The sequence below is a fragment of the Erinaceus europaeus genome, chromosome 4 (assembly GCF_950295315.1).
Source record: "Erinaceus europaeus chromosome 4, mEriEur2.1, whole genome shotgun sequence".
Taxonomy (NCBI): Eukaryota; Metazoa; Chordata; class Mammalia; order Eulipotyphla; family Erinaceidae; genus Erinaceus; species Erinaceus europaeus.
In genome coordinates, this window is record NC_080165.1 from 91,192,572 (window position 1) to 91,214,243 (window position 21,672).

Genomic DNA, 21,672 nt, shown 5'->3' on the forward strand with positions numbered 1-21,672 from the left:
TCTCTGTCTTCCCCTCCTTTCTCCATTTCTCTCTGTCCTATCCAACAACAACGACATCAACAACAACAATAGTAACTACAACAATAAAACAACAAGGGCAACAAAAGGGAATAAATAAATATTAAAAAAGAAAATATATTGGTATATATTACATTCTATAGGTTTCAAGTATGCACCACTGAAAGCAGCATATGTGCCCCTGTTGTCCGTTTCCACACCCCTCACCAGCCTGGCTTTTCCCTTCTGGCAACTACAAATTGGCACTGTCATGTGAAAGTTTATTATTGTTTTATTTCATTAATTTATTGATTTTTTTTGTATGTATAAATACCTATGGTAATGTCCTCCTGTTTTTGTCTTTCTCTAGCTTACTTTACTTAGCATGATAACCTTTTAGGTTCATCTGTGTGGTTATAAATGGGAGGATTCCATCTTCCTTTGTAGCTGAATATTATTTTCACAATCTTCACCACCTCTTTCTTCATTTTTTTAGTTATTGAGCACTTAGGTTGTTTCCAGCTCTAAGCTTTTGTAAATATATTGCTTTTCCCATTAAAATTTTTTATTATACTATATAGCTGTTTGCCTACTGTGTTTTAAGTATATGAAAATTTTACATGTAGTTAGTAGGTTCCAGGAGGATAGGACACTTAGTAAGCCAGGAGATAGACCTAACTTGTTCACTCTCTCTCCCTTCTACCTGCTCAGAGCCTTATATATGGCTCAGTGGTTGGTGAGCAGTCATGCATTAACTGTTAGCAGTAAAAGGATGAAAATGTTTTGTTTGTTTGTTTAAAGAAGGACTCATGTGCAGGGAAACCTCTTTGGAATGAAGAATGATGGAGGTGACCCTGAATAGACTTTAAAATGAGCAATCCCGAAGTCTTGACATGTTATTTCACTACATTTGGACTGTGCATATTTAGTTGAGTCTAAATCCAACTAATTTGTCTAATAATCCATCCTGATGATGCAACTTTGCATGTGTACAGCTGTTTTATAGTTTGAAATTATGCTATGATCTAATTAGTGTCCTTTGATCTTCCCTTGTGAAGGCAGGAAAATGTAACCCTAGTTTCACAGATGGAAGAGGAGAAACTGGAGGCCCAGTTTCTTGTCATCTCTTCTCCCTATCCAGTATCTTCTCCTTCTGCCCTTGGTGTCTGTGTTACCCTGCCAGACCACCTCATTTTACCAGTTCTCTGTCCCTCAGTGTCCTCCTCTGTCTGGTCTCTCTTCTTCTTCTTTTTTTTTGCCTCCACGGTTATCACTGGGACTTGGTGCCTGCACTATGAATCTACTGCTCCTGGAGGCTATTTTTATTTCTTTTGTTGCCCTTGTTGTTTAGCGTTATTGTTGTTGTTGTTATTGCTATCGTTGTTGTTGGATAGGACAGAGAGAAATTGAGAGTGGAGGGGAAGACAGAGGAGAGAAAGACAGACACCTGGAGACCTGCTTCACCACTTGTAAAGCAACCCCCCCCAGCAGGTGGGGAGCCGGGGGCTCTAACCTGGATTCTTGTGCTGGTCCTTGCACTTTGCGCTGTGTGTGCTTAACCCGCGGCATTACCGCCCAGCCCCCTCTTTCTTCTTTAATTCAGGTCTCCAGTGCCCCTTTCTTAGATCTCTGTGACAGCTTCCTAACTGGTATCTTTACTTTTAGGTTGTTTACTGTTACCAGAGAAAATTTTCCAAAGACCCAGATTTCATCATTTCCCTGTTGAATTTGAATTCTTTGATGTTTGATGTTGTTTTTAGAATAAAGTCCACATCCTTTCATACAGTGCAAGCACCAGGCCGTTCATCGAGGTTTCATCACCCTTCATGACTGCACCCTATTGACCATGGCACCCAGCCTTTTTCTCCACATGTCATCCAATGTCACCCTGATCTGTTACCCCAAGTCCTCCTCCTTAGCAGAGCCAGACCTCACCTGCCGTGACTCATGTAACTGTACTCGCCTCCAGGTGCATCGACAGGGCAGCTATATCTTGTCAGCATCCTCACTGTTCTGTGTAAAGCAAGGGCAGTTTCTTTTATCTCCACATTTCATTGGTTCACCAGACCCGCTCAGAGTAGACCTAGGAGGACAGTAGGAGGGAGAAGAGAAAGTCCCCCTCTCCCCCCACACAAACCACCTACAGTCACATCCTCCTTGTCTGGGTTGGAGGAAATCAGGGTCTGACTTGCAGAGTGACCCAGTCAGTGCTGGGTGGTTTCAGGGCCACCCTGAAGCTCCTCATCCCAGCCTCCCTCCTGGTAAAGGCATCCTGCAAGAGAGATGACTCATGTGTGTGACTCAGGACTGTGGCAGCACAGCAGAGAAGGCAGACTGCCTCTGCTGGGGGAAGGGCAGACAGGCCACCCAGACACATGCCAGGAGCTCTGCAGCCCAGCGGCCTGCTAACTGGAATGAGCTGTCCAGTCTCCTGTGTCTGTGGAGAGAGGCATCGGTAGCAGAGCTTTACAAGGCCTTTATCTGGAATCCGGTCTAATTGACTATTAAATCATATGCCAGTAAAACTACTATTTATTGCAAATTTTTCCACACTGGTGGGCACTGTGATAAGATCTCACTATTTGTCTCCTTTCATCCTCATACTAAGACCACGACGATGAAAATAAAAGTAAATACCTATGCATTACTCACTATGTACCCAATGCTATTGTAGACATTTTGTACTTATTAAGTCATGTATTTGTAATGCAGGTGTCGTCGGGTAACTTACAGCCAAGCCCCCCATCCCCACCCACGCGCCCCCTTTTGGGGTATTTTCAGGTCCTTTCTTGTGTTAGGAAAAGACTTATCCAAACATGAGGATGACCGGTAAACACAGAAACCATGATCATGTTAAGAAAATTTTTATTAGAAGAGTAATTAAGAATAGGTTTACTTAGGAGAACAACTTGAATTCCAGCACAGACATTTTAAAGATTTTTAAATAGATAAAGAAATAAAAAATACATCTCCAACCATCTTCCACCCCCACCTTCACCCCCAGGGAGTGGGGTGGTGTGATTGGGTCCTAGCTAATCAACACTTAAGTAGCAATGAAGCTGAGTGAGTCACGGGGCTGGTTTTTAATGGCCCTTCTTCTGTCCCACCCCCTTCATTGCTTATAACTGTACAGACTGTCTTGTACTGTTGACTTTCCTTAGTAATTGGTTCATCTGACACAGGTAAAGATCTGCTGGGCAGTGGTTTTCAGGTAGTTTTGGCTACTGGTTTGTACCAATCTGCAAATCTCTTCTTATACAAAAGTCCAGCACCCAGGGTACATATCTGCCTCTACTTATCTCTATAAAACAAGTCCTGCTGTTATCTTCACTTTATAAATCAGGAAACTAGAGCACAAAGAGGTCACACATAGAGATGCCCCAAAGTCACCAAGACTTGCGAGTTCATGCTCTTAACTACTCCAAACTATGCTCCCTCAGTGACGCATACCTACTGTCTCTTGTTTCTTACAGTCCCATTTTAAAGGGAGGAAATTAAAGCTCAGAGAGTTTAGTCAAAGAGAAGGTAGTCACACTGTGAGTGAGTAGTAGAGACTGGTTGTCTCTTCAATGTCTGATTTTTTTTTTTTAATTTTTATTTACAAAAAGGAAACACCGAGGGAGTTGGGCGTTAGGTAGCGCAGCAGGTTAAGTGCACATAGCATGCAGCACGAGGACTGGCGTAAGGATCTGGGTTTGAGCTTTTGGCTCCCCACCTGCAGGTCCCTTCACAGGCCGTGAAGCAGGTCTGCAGGTGTCTTATCTTTCTCTCCCCCCTATGTCTTCCCCTCCTCTCTCCATTTCTCTCTGTCCTACCTACGACAACAATAACTACAACAACAATAAAAAAACAATGGAAAAAAAATAAATGTATATATATATGTAGGAAACACCGACAAAACCATAGGACAAGAGGGGTACAACTCCATACAATTCCCACCACCAGAACTCTGTATTCCATCCCCTCCCTGATAGTTTTCCAATTTTTTAACTCTCTGGGAGTATGGACCAGATCATTATGGGATGCAGAAGATAGAAGGTCTGGTTTTTGTAATTGTTTCTTGCTGAGCATGGGCATTGGCAGGTCGATCCATACTCCCAGTATGTCTCTCTCTCCCTCGTGGGGCAGGGCTCTGGTGAAGTGGGGCTCCAGGACACATTGGTGGAGCTGTCTGCCCAGGGAGGTCCAGTTGGCATCATGTTAGCATCTGAAACCTGGTGGCTGAAAAAAGAGTTAACATATAAAGCCAAACAAATTGTTGACTAATCATGAACCTAAAGGCTGGGATAGTACAGATGAAGATTTGGGGTCTCCATTTTGAAGATAGCTAGTAGGCCTATTTTAGTTATATTCCAAAGGTCCCATGACTATACTAGTTTTTTCCTGAGCCTGCCTCTGATATACAGGTGGACCCAAGTTGTTGTCTGGGGAGATAATTTCATGGCTGTAAAAAGGACTAGAAAGCTGGATCAGGGAAGAGAGTAGCTCCCAAATATGGGAAAGGTGTATAAATATTGTTGACTGTAAACCCCATCGATTTGGTCTGGGGCCCATATTCAGCTTAGGGGCTTATGTAACCTCTGCATCCCTATAGGTCTGAGCTCACATTCTGTGGTCATGAGTAGGAACGTTCTAAGCTGCCCCAATTTCAGGACCCATCTTCCTCAGACTAGAGTATGTTTATCTAGTCTCCCTTCGGAGGATGGAACATTCTCTACTGTTGTTGATCCACATTGAGGGCAAGGTCCTATTGGGGCCCACAAAGGGGTCTGTTGTGTTGTTCTTGGTGGAGATGACAGGTCAATGTCTGACTTCTAACCACTGCTTTTTCCTCCTTATACTCAGGAAACGTGGTCATCAGGATATGTGATGTGCTTGGTTCTCCTTAGCCCTTCCCACTTCCCAAGAGTTGACTGCAAAATTTGAGACTTGAGAGTTTTTGCAGTAGAAGCTCTTTCTTTTTAGTCTGGAGTTCTCTCAGCGGGGAAGCATTAATCTGCACATCCTGCTTTGGAGCTCTTCAGTTTGGGGTCCTAGTGCATTGCCTCATTTCAGGAATGCTGATGGAGCTCTCATTCCCTCCACAGATAGCGGTGAGACCGTGTACTACCACTACGGGCCGAAGGACCTGGTCACAATCTTGTTCTACTTCTTCATCAGCATCATCTTGCATGCAGTGGTTCAGGAGTACATTTTAGATGTAAGTAACCTGCCCAGGTTCTTAGTTCAGAAACTGGAGAGAAGAGTGACTTAGAGAAGCTCACCTTGGAATGAGCTTCATTTACAAGCTATGCTTTGTCCTAGTAACTGGACTTCCTGGGCCAGGCCACACTTTTGACCAGAAGCCCAAGCTGTCTGTACTCGCATTTTTTTTTTTATTTATAATAAGTAAAAGGGGAGAAAACTACCTGAAAATATGACATGTGCATGAATCTACCGATAGAACTCTAAGCTCAAGACATTATATCTTTTTTTAAAAGAAGTTTTAAAAAATATTTATTTATTTATTCCCTTTTGTTGCCCTTGTTGTTTTTATTGTTGTAGTTATTATTGTTGTTATTAATGGTGTTGTTGGATAGGACAGAGAGAAATGGAGACAGGAGGGGAAGACAGAGAGGGGGAGACAAAGAGAGACACCTACAGACCTGCTTCACCACTTGTGAAGCGACTCCTCTGCAGGTGGGGAGCTGGGGACTCGAAACGGGATCCTTACACGGGTCCTTGCACTTTGCGCCATTTGTGCTTAACCCGCTGTTTTACCGCCCAACTCCCTCAAGACATTATATCTTAACTGCCTCTCAAAATAGTAGGTACACAGTAGGCTTACAAAAAAAAAAATAACTTAGATGAGAGCTAGTTTTACACTTAAGCCTTCTCATGGGCAACAAATAGGAATTTGAAACCTACCCATACCATTGCACACATATTAATATGAGGAATTTTCTTTCTCATTCAGAAAATCAGTAAACGGCTTCATCTCTCCAAGGTTAAAAACAGCAAGTTCAATGAGTCTGGACAGCTGGTCATCTTTCATCTCAGCTCAGTGATATGGTGCTTCTACGTAGTGGTGACGGTGAGTGGTCCTCTGGCGTCTCTGTAGGAGTGGCTGAGTCAGCATGCCTCTTGTTTTATTGCTAGTAAAATAATTGCAAAGTGTGGCTGTGGGAGAGGTGACTAAGCAGGTAGAACACACAACTTGGCAAGTGTAAGACTCATAGCTCCTTCCTGGCCCTGCATCTGCCAAAGCAGAACAGTGTCCTAATCTATCTCTCTGTCTGTCTCTGTCTCTTGCTACTAAATAAATAATTTTTAATGTTTTTTTAATCATCACTGGGCCTTTATCACTCTATGCCAACTTTTTCAAGTAGAAAGAAGAGATAAAACCAAAAACAGATATACAGAAGGAGGGGGGCAACACAGCACCAAAGCTTCTTTCCAGTGTGGTGGAACCAGGCTCAAACCTCAAGTCACACGCATGGCAAAGGAAGTGGACTATCCACATGAATTGTTGTGCAGTCCCAGCAACTATTTTATTTTTTAAAAAATATTTATTTATTTATCCCCTTTTGTTGCCCTTGTTGTTTTATTGTTGTTGTTATTGGACAGAGAGAAATGGAGAGAGGAGGGGAAGTCAGAGAGGGGGAAAGAAAGGTAGATACCTGCAGACCTGCTTCACCGCCTGTGAAGTGACTCCCCTGCAGGTGGGGAGCTGGGGGCTGGAACCGGGATCCTTATGCCGGTCCTTGCACATTGCACCACTTGCGCTTAACCCACTGCGCTACCGCCGGACTCCCAATTATTTTATTTTTTAAAATAACTGCAAAGATTTTCACAGAAAAGTAAAAAAGAGTAAGGTACCATGGGGAAACTTGGAGCAGTTTCTTAGAACTGAAGCTGCTTTTATGTCCTTATGTTATTGTGGTGAGAGAGGCCAAATGATATAGATGCCAATTTATAGCTCAGGAGAGTTTATGTGGACAAGGTCTTATCCACAAAGAAACACTTGTTATAATTATGATGTGATGATATAGTAGTGAGACCAGATATCTATAGATAGAAATTCATTTCAGGAGCTACAGTGGCGTAATCGGTTAGCGCACATTACTTATACAGAAATTCATTTCATAGTAACAACTGTTTGATAAGTCTTAATCTTTATTTCAGTGCCCAAGTTACAGGTGAGAGAAACTCAAGTTCACATTTCATAGAGTGTGCGCATGGTTACTTGGCCTTGAAGTAGCAAGGATAGGGCTTGGATTTGGGGCTTCATTGGCCTCAAATGAGCCTGTGTCACACTATCCACATTACAGATCCTGTGAGAGTGGATGCCATTCCTACAAATGCCTGAAGACCAGAGAGTTTATCTACCACCCTGTTCTACACAATAAGACATTTATTTCTGACTACCTTTGATACAGTAATCTTCCTTCATATAAAGGAATATGGACAGCCTTTTTGCGTTCATGGTAACAAAATTGAGCCTGTCATGCTAGAAAGTGTTTTAATTAGTAGCTCCTCGCCCCACGCCCACACACACCTGTCTGCTACCTGGTCTCTCTCTTGAGCTAGATTTGTCCGGTGAGATGTTTAGGCCTAGAGTTTAGAAAACTCAGTGACCCTGTGACCTTTTTAGTAGGGTCCTCTTCCTTCTATCCTCTCGCCCTGCCCTATTCCTTTAGCAATGTTGATGAGATTCTGCATCCTAAGCACACTGTTGCTAAGCAGTTCAGAGCTAAACCCTCAAAAGTAGGTATCAACCTGCCCTTTTGTATCTTCCTTTTATTTCTGTTATTTAAGAAGTTTCCCTAAGCTGATCAGTGGAGATTTTAAATGAGGGGACCTAAGACTCAGAGCCATCCAGACAGACCTGCCATATTATTCTCTCCTGAGGGCCCACTTTATAATGGGGTGTTGTGTGTGTGTGTGTGTGTGTGTGTGTGTGTGTGTGTGTGTGTGTGTGTGAGCCAGCGCCCCCTGCTGTTGTGCACAGACACCTTGACCCTTAGGAAATCTAGGTACTTAAGAAATCCAGACCTCTCTCTACTGCTTGGCATTTGGTTAATCCTGAGTTGCTTTGGAGCAGAGCAGCCTCAGGACATCCAGACCTTTAACTGAGAAACATTGCCTCATCCCTGAATCACTTCTTCCCTTTCTCCCCCTTTACAGTCCATCCCAGCTGGGACACATTGAGACCAGATTTGGGGGCCAACAGCCAAATTACCTAACACCCCTTCCAGACAGCAGAAAAAAAAAAACAAAAACATTCAACTGCTCTGCTTGTGCTTCTCTCAGTCCTGCAAGAGCTTGAAAATATGATGTTAGTTGGCTTGATTAGTTCATTAGTTGCACTTCTTTTAGGAGAGCTCATAACAGGCTTTTATTAAGGTGAGAGACAGTTCCTCCTCACCATCTTCAAAAAGGAATGGTGACTGAAGGCACCTTGGAAAGCTCTTGTGACCCCGTTCCTACCCCAGTCTGTTTCAACTAAAACATTCTGCCTATAGTAACAGGAATTAAAGAAAAAGACAGTGTAAGGAGTTTGGGGTTATTGTGTTTTCTTTTTCCCCAAGAACAGAAAAAAAAATAAAAATTAAGTCACTTATCTTGATTCTGTTTCTTTCACCCTCTACAGTAAGTTTGTTAGTATGTCCTGTCAACCCCACCTACAGAGCATGTTGAAGTTCTGTCATGCTCTTTGGATACCATGCACTACCCTCAATATAGCAGTTCTATCAAAGATGTTTCCCCCAGGGGCATTCAACAATATGCTGCTGGCATCTAGTGGGTATAGCCCAGAGAAACTATTGCATATCATGTCCTACAATGTACAGGACAGAGAATCTCCGCAGCAGAGAATTACAGGCTATATGAAACTGGAATCTTCCTATTTGGTTATTTTGCAGGCCTGCAAAGATGGATAAAAAATATTTTATATAATTTGATGGCAGTATTATCCTCAGATCTCCCAAAATAAACTACCAAGAAAGTATCACAGGAAAGTTCTACTTTCAGACAGCAGGGAATAACTCTAATCAGCCACAAAAGTTTAAGAATCCTGGTGTATAATCCTTGCCACCCTCTTCTCTTGGCTGGACTGCCAGAAGGAGGCAGTTTCTATACCTGTACCCTGCTGCCTACACCCATTTTCTCCTCTGCCAGACAGCAATTTTCAAAATATAAACTAAACCCTGCATATCATTGCTTGTCTTTGCACATCTCTCTCATATGCCCTAGGCCTCCTGCTGACCCCTCTCTTCACCCTACTGCCCCTCTGCTCAAGCACATCTTCCCCTGCCAGCCAGTCCTCCCTATCCAAATCCCTGTCGAAATGCTGCCTCTTCAGAAGACTGCCCACCCACCCTCCAATTTGCATCTTCTGCACTGTGCTCATGACTGTGGCATTTTCCTTGTTCCGGTGTTTTCCCTGCAGTGTATCTCTCCCACCAGACCCTGAGTTCTTGAAAACAACCCCATATTCACTGCAGTGTCTTTAGTTCTGTGCTGACACATCCTCAATGCTCAATAAATATTGACTAAGAATGAATGGCCTACAAATGTACCCCCCCACATTCAACAGTTTTTTTAAAAAAAAATTTTATTTATTTATTAATGAGAGGGAAAGGAAGAGAGAGAGAAAGAACCAGACATCACTCTGGTACATGTGCTGCCAGGGATTGAACTCAGGACTTCACCCTTGAGAGTCCAACCCTATATCCACTGCACCACCTCCCAGATCACTCTTCAGCAGTTTTTGATTGTCTTTGTGAACATCATAATTGATCCTGTTTTTTTAATTAATGAATACTGCACACAAGCTTTAAAAAGAAAGTAAAAATTAACTCCAAATTCATCATTCCTCCACCCCAACCCCAAATAACCAGGTTTATTCTGATGTTTAATTCAGACATTTCTCTCTGCATTTAAACAAGCAAAGTAATGGCAGTGTGGCTGGGCCAGGCAGTAATTTTTTTTTTTTTTTTTTAACCAGGGGGAGGTATTGAACCTGGCTCTTTTGAGCCTCAAGCATGAGAGTCTCTTTGCATAACCATTATGTTATCTACCCCTGCCCCCAGGCAGTAATTTTATAAGAATGTCTGTCTCCTACTTTTAATCTACCTTTGAATGAACTACTCATTGTTCTGGGAAACAAAGCAAAACAGTAGTTGATGGAACATTCTACTGGGGAAAGCAGTATGGGTGGGCATTTGCCCCATCCCCACCCTCCTCACCGCCCACCACCATCTGACTTTCTTAGGATGTCTCACTTCACATTTTAAAGCCTTAAGTCCAGTGCTCAGGCAGCATCTGGCAGAGGGAATATGCCTGACTCTGCTGCTTGGATCTAAACTGGCTTCTACTAACAGGTTCATCATTTGGAGTCCATTTTTAGTGTATAGTATTTCCCAGAGGAGGAGCAACATAGGTATCTCTGGATCAAGGTAGCAGCTAGTTGTGTTCTGACGGGATCTTGCTGTTTCTGTGATTATTTTTTACTCATACACAGAGAAGGACTGCTGGGGAAAGGATGGGTGTTGTGTTTTCAGCTTGCCCAAGGCTCACACAGCTCAGAGGTCCATCTCTAGAGTCAAATTAGAACAGAGGATTTGAAAGACCCTTTGCCAGTGCCTGTTGGTGAATGGGATTGGAAGTGGGGGTAACAGAGCTTCTTTCTCCCATGAGCCACCTCGAGTACTTGGTGTGTTAGAGCTCTGATGTGCCCCCAACCACAGGCCTCCCTCAGGCAGCTGCTGGCCCAAGGTCTGGAAAAGACTGTTCTTGAAGGAGTGAGTCATTTTTCCTTTGGCTCCCTTTGCTCCCCACCCTCCCTACTGCATAGTCCCTGTAGACTGGACATTCACAGCAGGCAGCATTTTTCTGGGGGGAGTTTTCTTTGCTTATTGGCTTCAAAATGCTGGCTTTTTTTTTTTTTTTTTAATCTCTTAAGTAAAAAGGCCAAACCAAGGAAGGCTTCTTTGTAAAATTTCAAGCTCACTGGATTTCTCTCAGTGTTTCACCTCTTAGCCACCCTACCCCCACCCCCTTTTTTTTTTCCTTGACAGACATTTCTTACTTGATGCCAGAGGTACCATTTTCCTCCTTAAACATGTTGCTGCTGCTTCTAAGAAAGAGTATGCTCTTTGATTTTTCTGGAATAAGTTAGTGAATAGGAGAGTGAGCTGAACACTGCCACATGCCCTGAGTCCCATATTCTGATGAAATGGGGAGTATTGAGGGCAGAGATGGGACGCAGCTGTGTGAGTGTAGAAAATCGCTCCTCTCCCTCTCAGATGCCTCAGAATCTTCCATCTCTGTACTTCAGTGTGTAGGTGACTGAGGAAAAGAGGGTGATAGCAGTGAGAAGAAACCAGATAATGTGAGCGTTTCAAGTGAGACCATTTCCTTCAAGCCTGAGGTGTCTGTGGACTACACTGGTGCACATATCTGATTAGCCCTAACAAGTGATGGATTGGAGCTCCCCAAACTGTGGACTCAACATTTATTTCTTGGAGGGTGGGTGGATGAGCCCTTACTTGGGAATACAGCTGAGAATCCAATGGACACTACTCTAAAGATCAGCTCACTAAATCATACTGGCCTCTTGTTTCTCCTGAGCACTGCTGAGCCTCTCACCCTTAGTCCCAGTGAGAATATTTCATCTTCTTATTCTGTTCGTCAAAACTACCAACCATCTCTGCTTCTTTCTCACTTTTGAAGCAACCAGGTCTGAGATTATTGGACCAGGAGATTGGTAGCTCAGCTCAGATTTTAATGGTGCTGCTGAAACACACACACACACACACACACACACACACACACACACACACACACACACACACACACACACACACAAGAGCTCCTTCCTGTTCTTTCATCTCTCTCTTTCTAAAATGAGATTGTATGCTAACCTGACTTTATTTGAGTGACACCTAGGGCCTTTTAATTTTTCTTCTCAGATGAAATTACTAACTAAAGCACTCATCATTATTCATTCATTTATCACATTTGTATTAGACTTCTATAGTTTGCCAACTTTCACTATGAATTGTTTCACTTTGTGTTTTGTATTTGTAATCTTGAATTGGGAACTCATCGTGATAAAGGGAGGGGGCGGGGGGCCAGGGGAAGACTTATTTCTTGAGAAAGAGGCCAAAGTGTTACTCTATAGCATGTGTTGTGTAGGGACTTAAAGACTTCCTCATTTCAGGTTCTTATGTTCTACCCACTGAGCTACTACCCCGATCACTTTAACAAGGTTTTTTTACATATGAAGATCCTGTGAACCCGTGCAAGTGTGTCCCACTGATTTCACTATCCCCCCCACACACACACATACCAGTAAAATATTTTCTTAGCTTAATGTAGATTCCTGGGCCCCAGAGCTAGCATAAATTTGAATTTCATGCTCATGTGAAAGCAAACCAGATATTTATTACACATTTTCAGAGGTTATTGCTTTTACTGTCATCCTGGGCCCAGGGTGAGCAGACATTTTCATCTCCCTGGTGGTGACCTAGCTCTTTCTAGTCTACTCTGTCTCTGAAGCTGTAGCCCTTCAAGAGCCCTAGTTTTATACAAGAATCTCTGTTTCTGCCTCTCAAAGCACCACATGGTTCTGAAATCCTTGGCCCTACAGCCTCAGCTTGCTGCTCTGGCTTTTATCTCTCTACCCCTTTGGAGACCTCAGTGTTTTCTTATTGTGATTTCAGCTATGCATTCAGATGTATATTTGTTAGATTTCATTTAGCATTTCTAGACGCTTGATGATGAGAGCTTTCAACTTTCCTCTCCCACTGGACTAGGTGCTAGAGAGTCAAAGAAGGACTAAAAAAGTAAAGAAAGTACAAAGTAATGGAGTCAGCTGGCAGTAAGGAAGCAGTGTGATAAGAGCCACACTTACAAGGAATGTGGGATGAGGGCTGTGGGGTCTTGTCATTTTTTTTTCTGTTCACAGTGATGTAAAAAACTAGATGAGGCTTTTTGTTTTTCCAGTCAGTGTTGATTTAAGAGTCCATTTGCTTATTCACTCTACAAGCATTTCCTAGTATTCTACATGCCCAGCGTAACACTGGACACTGTCAGTAAACTCACATTTATTTCTAACAGTAACATTCTGAGGGTATTCTTGTCCTCATTTGCAGAAAGCCAGCTGAAGCTTAGAGACAAGACACTCACTTTCTCAGAGACTGTCCCCAGTAAATGTCAGACCCATGCAGACAGGGGTCTTCTAAGGCCAGAAGCAGAACTCTTCCTACCATCGCTCTCTCTTGGAAGATAAAGAAGTGGGCCAAGTGCCAGCCTCAAAACAGTGGTCTTTTGTTTGCAGGCCTCCTGCCCTTTCTACCTTCTGGTAGCTGAAACATAGGTATCTGTAAACCCATAGACCCATTAGAACTTCAACAAGTCTGACATCCATGTCTCTTCTCATCCACTACAGGAAGGATATTTAACAAACCCAAGAAGCCTCTGGGAAGACTACCCGCATGTGTACCTCCCGTGAGTATTCTCTGAGGTGACTTCCTTAGTCCCTGGGGAACAACAAGGAAGCTTGCTGGCTCCCACACCCAATTGTGGCCAATACACGAGGGAGCAAGGTGGCATATGAGGATCCTCGAGCTGGCTGGGTTAGGGTGTGGTGTTGGAAAAAGCAGACTACTCAGGGGACCATTTTGCTCCCATTCTTAGCTGAAGATTCCCAAAAGGAGTTGTCACCTGCGATAGTCCCTACCACAGAGCTGGTGTCTTAACTTAGATTCCTGTAACAGACTCCTCTTGACCGGGTGGGTTAACAGACTCATGGTTCGGAAGTCTGAAATGCACAAGATCAGGGGACTGGCAGCTTCAGGGTCTGGTGAGGTCTGGTTTCCTGGTTCTCAGATGGCCACACTGTGGAAGTGGTTCAGGAGCTCTCTGTTCTAGGGTCTCTGTTCTCAGGCCTCTACCTTCGTAACTACCTCCTCTCTCCATCTGCAGAAACATCACATAACAGGTTAGAGTTGGGAGTTGGGCAGTAGCGCAGCAGGTTAAGTGCAGGTGGCACAAAGCACAAGGACTGGTGTAAGGGTCTCGGTTTAAGCCCCCAGCTCCCCACCTGCAGGGGAGTCGCCTCACAAGTGGTGAAGCAGGTCTGCAGGTGTCTGTCTTTCTCTCCCCCTCTCTGTCTTCCCCTCCTCTCCCTATTTCTCTCTGTCCTATCTAACAACGACGATATCAGTAACAACAACAATAAAAAAAGAAGATAGAAGATGAGCATCTCTATAAATGAGCTTTGTACCTTCTTGGTGACCCACTTACATCCTAGCACATGCTCCCACCTGCCCCCCCCCTCCCATGAGTGATGCTCATTCAAGGCACCAGCCTCAGCATCCCCTTCAACACCTGCCTGGACAGGACACCTGGAGGGCAACAGCTGGATCCCTGAAGGGACTACACCCTACCTTCCCTCATACCTTTAGAACAGTAATAGCAAAAGGCTCATAGCTGAGTTAGATCCTTCCTTGGCCTCTCAGTTTTCTCAACTAATCATGCCATTGTCATCTGTAGAGCAAGGCCTTCAGACTCAGTTATGGTGCTCACCAACCTCCCCCAGCTCCTGCCCTACCCTCCTTGGTCCTTGCCTCTCCCTCCCTGCCATGGTTGGTAGGCACCCAAGTGGAGTGTCCCTAGAGGGACATACATATATGTCCAGCCCTTCCCTCCTGTGTGACTGGCTCCCTTGTCTCCAGCTTCCAGGTGAAGTTTTTCTATGTGTGCCAGCTGGCCTACTGGCTGCATGCACTTCCTGAGCTTTACTTCCAGAAAGTACGCAAGGTGAGTATCTACTTGCCCCTCTTGGAGGTCACTGGGCCTCCACTTTCCTGCTGATACCAGCCATCCTATTGTTCTAGAAGCACAGTGGTAGGTGGGGATGGGACATGTATGTGGATGGGCTAGGTCAAATGCTGAGTCAACCTCTGTAGGCTTCCATTGAGAACCACCCATGCCCACTTTCTTTTTTTTTTTTTATTTAAGAAAGGGTTAATTAATAAAACCATAGTGTAGGAGGGGTACAACTCCACACAATTCCCACCACCCAATCTCCATATCCCACCCCCTCCCCTGATAGCTTTCCCACTCTCTAGCCCTCTGGGAGCATGGACCCAGGGTCGTTGAGGGTTGCAGAAGGTAGAAGGTCTGGCTTCTGTAATTGCTTCCCCGCTGAACATGGGCGTTGACTGGTCGGTCCATACTCCCAGTCTGCCTCTCTCTTTCCCTAGTAGGGTGTGTCTCTGGGGAAGCAGAGCTCCAGGACACATTGGTGGGGTCTTCAATCCAGGGAAGTCTGGCCAGCATCCTGGTGGCATCTGGAACCTGGTGATTCAAAAGAGAGTTAACATACGAAGCCAAACAAATTGTTGAGCAATCATGGACCCAAAGCTTGGAATAGTGGAAAGGAAGTGTTAGGGAGGTACTCACTGCAAACTCTAGTGTACTGCTGCTTTCAGGTATATATTTTGCAGTAGTTTACATAAGCTCCCTCTCACAGAAACTGGTGTATATCTAGGTTATGGGACTTTGTTAGAAAGTGAACCACCTGAGATGATATTAGATTGTACTATAAAAGGAAAGGTCTCACCCGAGTAATGAAGCTGAAGGGTGTCATTCCACATGTGAAGTCTCTGGACACAGTCTGAGGTGAAGCATGTTGAGGTGGCAATCGTAGCGTTGGTTAGGTTGTGATCGGCGGATGCAATATTATTTGGTATGGATTGGGAGAGGCATACGGGAAAGGGGGCCCTATCCAAGGGTTCCAGGACTGGGGGAAGTAGGGGCTCTATAGTGGAGATGTGAGGTTCTTGCTGTCTTAGGGCTTAAAAAGACAATCGATAGTTAATGTTATCATCACATTATTTGGTAATTGGGTTAACTTTGAAAAGTCCTTTTGTTAGGGTTTGCTGTACAGTATCCAGTATCTTGTATATAGCTGTGCTATTGGATGCTTCTAATCTACTTGGTCTAGGCTTTTGAGAGAGTCCGCATATCAAATACACAGCCTATATATTAAAAAGATTCAGTTTGTGTTTTGAAAAACTTTGAGACATACAATTGATTTTCCCCCCTCTCATATTAATTAACTACTGATTTATATGTCTACATTTTGCTAGGAGTGTACATAAACACCATTCCCACCATCAAAAGACTGTAACCCATCCCTCCCGCCCACTCCCACCCCCCACTATCCCAGGAAGCTGCATGTCTACCCCTCACCACAGGGTTTTTACTTTGGTGCCCTACTTACAATTTGGTCAGGTCCTGCTTTTAGTTTCCCTTTCAGATCTTCTTAGTTAACTTCTGTTGATGAGTGGGATCATCCCACTCATCTTTATCTTTCTGACTTAGCTCACTTAACATAATTCCTTCTAGCTCTGTCCAAGATGGGTCAGAGAAGGTGGGTTCATTGTTCTTGATAGCTGCAACATCCCACTTTCATGGAGAGACCTTGGTCTTTCTTGAAGTCCTTTAGAAAAAAAAAAAAGAAAAAAAGAAAAACTTTCCTCTGAATTATTTTGAAAGCTCTATTCCCCAGTTCCTGATTCTCTTTTCTCAACCCACCCTCAACCTCTGACCAGAAACCAAAGCTGCTGCCTCATCCTTAGACTTAACAGCTGGATGCACAACCTCTGGTGTGACCTGCGGACACCTGTGTCTAAGCACCAGCTCTGTGTCAGCCCTCCACATCCCTCTCTGCTTTGCCTGCCTTCCTGCTTCTTAGGAAATGGACACAATGACCAACGGCTTCTCTTATTTGCAGGAGGAAATTCCTCGCCAGCTGCAGTACATTTGCCTATACTTGGTCCACATAGCTGGAGCATACCTCTTAAAGTGAGTGATACCCTGGACCAGCCAGGTTTCCATTACCTGTTTATATCCAATCATATGTCTACTAATCCTTTTAAGTTTCAGGCTTTTACCAGGTGTCTACTGTGTGCTGAGGACCACGCTAGGACCTGGGAATACAGAGATATCTGGTAGAAGATTCCTTTACTCTGAGCTCTTTCATTCTCAGCCTCATAGGAAAGACATAGCTATAGACCTAGTAGAAGGATAAGTTAGTATGGTAAGCACTGTGATATGATATATGTCACCTACAGTAAGAACCAGAAAATAGACTACTCAGTTTAAGGATGTTAGGTTGTTGAGTGGAAGACAGCCCAATGCTGGGCTCCTGCCACAGGTACCCAGTAGTGTTATCTCTAGGATTCCATTCACTCTGATTTTTCATTAGTGATTTAATATTGATTTACAAAATTATAAGATAACAGGAGTAAAATTCTACATAGTTCCCACCACCAGAGCTCTGATCCCCAGTCCCTCCATTAAGCTACAGCAGTTCTCCCAAGGTTGCAGATTACTGCATCCAGGTGTCCCTCCCCTTTTCCTCCTCTCTCTCGAGTTCCTGATGAACTTGAAGTTCAGAGACATCTGGTCATCTTCCTCCATACTGGGAGTAGGGATCAAAATTATTTGGAGTGGGGGGTGTAGGAGGTGGGAATTCTGGTTTCTTTAATTGTTTCTCCACTGGACATGGTTGTTGGCAATCCATAACCCCATCCTATTTTGGGGGTAGGGCTTTGGAGCCGTGAGGTTCTAAGACATATTGGAGAGTTTGTCTGCCCAGGGAAGTCAGGATGGAATCACAATAGCCACACAACACATGCTAGAGTAACGCTTTGGTCTCTTTCTCATGAAATAAGTTTCCCCCCGGCCCCCCACCCCCTCCCTTTATCACGATGAGTTCCCAATTCAAGATTACAAATACAAAACACTAAGTGAAACAATTCATAGTAAAAGTTGGCAAACTATAGAAGTCTAATACAAATGTGATAAATGAATGAATAATGATGAATGCTTTAGGTAATTTCATCTGAGAAGAAAAATTAAAAGACCCTAGGTGTCACTCAAATAAAGTCAGGTAGCATACAATCTCATTTTAGAAAGAGAGAGATGAAAGTGTGTGTGTGTGTGTGTGTGTGTGTGTGTGTGTGTGTGTGTGTGTGTGTGTGTGTGTGTTTCAGCAGCACCATTAAAATCTGAGCTGAGCTACCAATCTCCTGGTCCAATAATCTCAGACCTGGTTGCTTCAAAAGTGAGAAAGAAGCAGAGATGGTTGGTAGTTTTGACGAACAGAATAAGAAGATGAAATATTCTCACTGGGACTAAGGGTGAGAGGCTCAGCAGTGCTCAGGAGAAACAAGAGGCCAGTATGATTTTTTTTTTTTTTTTGTCACCAGGGTTATTGCTGGGGCTCAATAAATCCACTGGGGCACTGTGAACCCACTGCTCCCAGCAACCTTTTAAAAAAAATTTTATTTCACAAAACAGTGAGAAATGGAGAGGGATGGAGGAGAGAAAGAGAGAGAGACACCTGCAGATCTCCTTCACCACACATGAAGCCCCCCCCCCCCCCGCAAAGGTGGGAAGTGGGAACTTGAACCTGGGTCCTTCCACATGGTGATATGTGCACTCCACTAAGTGTGCCCCTGCCCAACCCCCCTTCAGTGTAATCTTGAAGGAAGGTCTGAGTGGACAACTCAGGTTGAGGCATGAAGTACAAGAGGCTGGCACATGGAGAGCTCTGTAGGCAGCAGGAACCACAAGTGCAAAGGCCCTGAGGTGGAAGTGAATGTAAAAGCCAGTGTGACAGGAATACAGAAAAGGAGGCTTGAGATGAAGTCCATGGTAGGGTCATATTGGAGTTCAAAAATCATGTGAAGACACTGGAAAGTTTTTACTCTGTACACTCAACCTATCTCAGGATGCAGTGGCAACCCTGATCAGTTTTGTACTTCTGTCTGATGGAGTGGAGTCAGAGAAGTCCTTACTTATCACTGCCCTCCAGTGTGCTCCCATATCATCATGCCCACTTCCTGAAGCCCTTGTGTGTCTGTAATTTCATTTTGCAGTGGTTTTTCTTGTTGTTGTTGGCAGAGGGGGGCATTTTTCTGAGCTACATCTACCTACAAGCGATTTAAGAAAGTAACAGTTGGATGTGAGGGCGATCTGGCTGCGACATCTGTCACCCCATTGATCGCCAGGGTTGATTCGGCTGATCTGGCTGGCTAGATGGGTGTCCTCTTCTTCCCTCACTGCTCCATGTGCGTCCCTCCCAAAGCTGCATGCTCGGCTGAAGAGTACGGCCTTCTGTCGAAGGTTTATGAGTAGCTGCGCTCCACTGCTAGAACCTCCAAACAAGCTCTCAGGACAGTCAGTAACAGCATCATGTCTGGAATTAAGTAGAGGGGTGCTAATTCTCTTAAGATGTTAGTTGAGGGGTTGGTGGTAGCACAGCACATGGCACAAAGTGCAAGGACTGGTGTAAGGATCCTGGTTTGAGCCCCCGGCTCCCCACCTGCAGGGCGGTTGCTTCACAGGCGGCGAAGCAGGTCTGCAGGTGTCTGTCTTTCTCTCCCCCTTCTCTGTCTCCCATCCTCTCTCGATTTCTTTCTGTCCTATCCGGCAACAACAATAGCAATGACAACAACAATAATAATGACAACAACAAGGGTAACAACAACAAGGGCAACAAAATGGGAAAAATGGCCTCCAAGAGCAGCATATTCATAGTGCAGGCACCGAGCCCCAGCAATAACCCTGGAGGCAAAAAAATAAAAGATGTTAGTTGAGGAGTAGCACGCCTTTTTTTTCTTTTTATGATATGTTTGGTTTCCTTCTTCTTCTTCTAGCGTTTGCCCTTCTTCCGTAGCCAGTCAACAGCGTCAGGTTGAGCCTGATGATTGCTTGTTGCTGGCTTTGAAAGTGACTGGGATCCATGTGGATTCAGTCCGCTAGGAAGGATCGTCAGTTTCCCCAATAAATGGGTACTCACGGGATGCACCACGAGAAGGTCGATCCAATGCATTCCTCATGTACCTCTTTACTGAGAAGACTTGGACATTGAACAGCCAGCAGTGGAAAGCCCTTTTATTTCTCTCTCTCTCTCTCTTTCTCTCTCTCTCTCTTTTGCCTCTAAGATTATCAGTGGGGCTTGGTATCAGCACCATGAATGCACTGTTCCTGGTGGCCATCTATCTATCCATCACCCTTCCTTCCTTCCTTTCTTTATTATTATTTTTTAATTATCTTTATTTATTTATTGGCTAGAGACAACCAGAAATTAAGATGGAAGGGGGAGACAGTGAGGGAGAGATAGAGAGAGACACATGTAGCCTTGCTTCACTACTCACAAAGCTTTCCCCCTGCAGGTGGGGAGCAGGGGCTTGAACTTGGGTCTTTGCACACTGTAATTAATGTGTGCACTTAACCAGGTGCACCACCGCCTGGCCCCCCTTTTCCATTTTTCTTTTAATAGGACAGAGAGGGGAGGGAAAACAGGGAGAGAAAAAAATAGACACCTGCAGATCTGCTTCACCGCTCATGAAACATCCCCACTACACGTGGAGATCGGGAGCTTGAACCTTGATCCTGGCACATAATACTATGCTGGCCCCCCAAAAAACTTTTTCCTTCTCTAGTAAAGCTCAGTATCTGGTTCTGAGCACCTTTTCTGTGCCTAATCTCAGCCTGGGTGATAAATGCAAGGTGATAAAAGCCTAGAAGAGTCTAAGTCAGGCTCACTAAGGGAACACAAGGCTTCTGACTCAAGTAAAACAGGAGTAAAGCCAGAGTTACAAAAGTAGAAAACTTCTTGAAAGGGGTACAGGAGGGCTGACTCTGAAGGGCTGACGCAGGTCAGCTGGGTGGAGTTGGAATGGAAAACAGGGCCCAGGGCATTGTCTCCCTTACCCCTATTCTTTATGATATCATGTGGGGCTGGGGGAGACTGTGAGATTTATCTGTCTCTCTTCAGCCTCAGCCGCCTGGGACTGATCTTGCTGTTGCTGCAGTACTCCACCGACTTCCTCTTCCACATGGCTCGACTCTTTTACTTTGCAGATGAGAACAACGAGAGGCTGTGAGTAGTTTCTTGGGGGCTGGTCTGTAGTGATCTCCTGTGAGCCTGGCTGGTGGCAGGGGTCCTGCCCTGGGTGGGGGGACTTACTCCCCTTCCCTGCAGGCAGACCCCTGAGGTGGTGGTGGTGGTGGTTATTGTTATTATTGTTGTTGTCATTGAGCATCTTACTCTAAAGCTCTGAGCCATCTACCACCTTACTCCACCACCCCTGAATCCTTTTCTCATTTGGGGCCACTCCTGGAGAAGTGGGTGAAGGCCCCCTCAAAAACCTTCAAGATTGACATCCCTTTTCTGCCTCCTTGAGCAGGTTCAATGCCTGGGTTGCTGTGTTTGGGGTCACCCGCCTCTTCATTCTCACCCTCGCCGTGCTGGCCATTGGTTTTGGACTAGCCCGAGTGGAAAACCAATCCTTTGACCCTGAGAAAGGGAACTTCAACACTTTGCTTTGCAGGTAAGTTGAGCAGAAGTTCCAGGCTACAGAGTGGCTACCCAAATGCTGCCAGACACCCCCTGAGCTTGCCACAACTTCCATGAAAGATCAGCAGTCACGAGTCACCTTCACAGTGGTTTCCAGCTGGACAATGCTGGCCTCAGCCCCAAGGGGAGAGCAGAGAAAACAGTCCTGTTTCATCTAACCATCTTCGCCTCCTAGGACTGGCTTCTCAGCCTGTTGTCAGGGTTTTGAGCCTATAAGGAATGTGCTCTCCTACTGAGCCCTCACCCTG

General features: G+C 44.7%; 1 protein-coding gene across 1 annotated transcript in view; it reads left to right on the forward strand.

Annotated features, from left to right (window-relative positions):
* Positions 1–21,672, forward strand: part of TRAM2 (translocation associated membrane protein 2) — a 102,780-nt gene that overhangs the window by 73,554 nt on the left and 7,554 nt on the right. Inside the window, exons 3-9 of the mRNA XM_007516512.3 lie at positions 5,085–5,197; positions 5,954–6,070; positions 13,433–13,491; positions 14,721–14,805; positions 16,787–16,857; positions 20,843–20,947; positions 21,255–21,398. Coding sequence (XP_007516574.1) covers positions 5,085–5,197; positions 5,954–6,070; positions 13,433–13,491; positions 14,721–14,805; positions 16,787–16,857; positions 20,843–20,947; positions 21,255–21,398 — 694 coding nt within the window. The remainder of the gene's footprint in view (positions 1–5,084; positions 5,198–5,953; positions 6,071–13,432; positions 13,492–14,720; positions 14,806–16,786; positions 16,858–20,842; positions 20,948–21,254; positions 21,399–21,672) is intronic.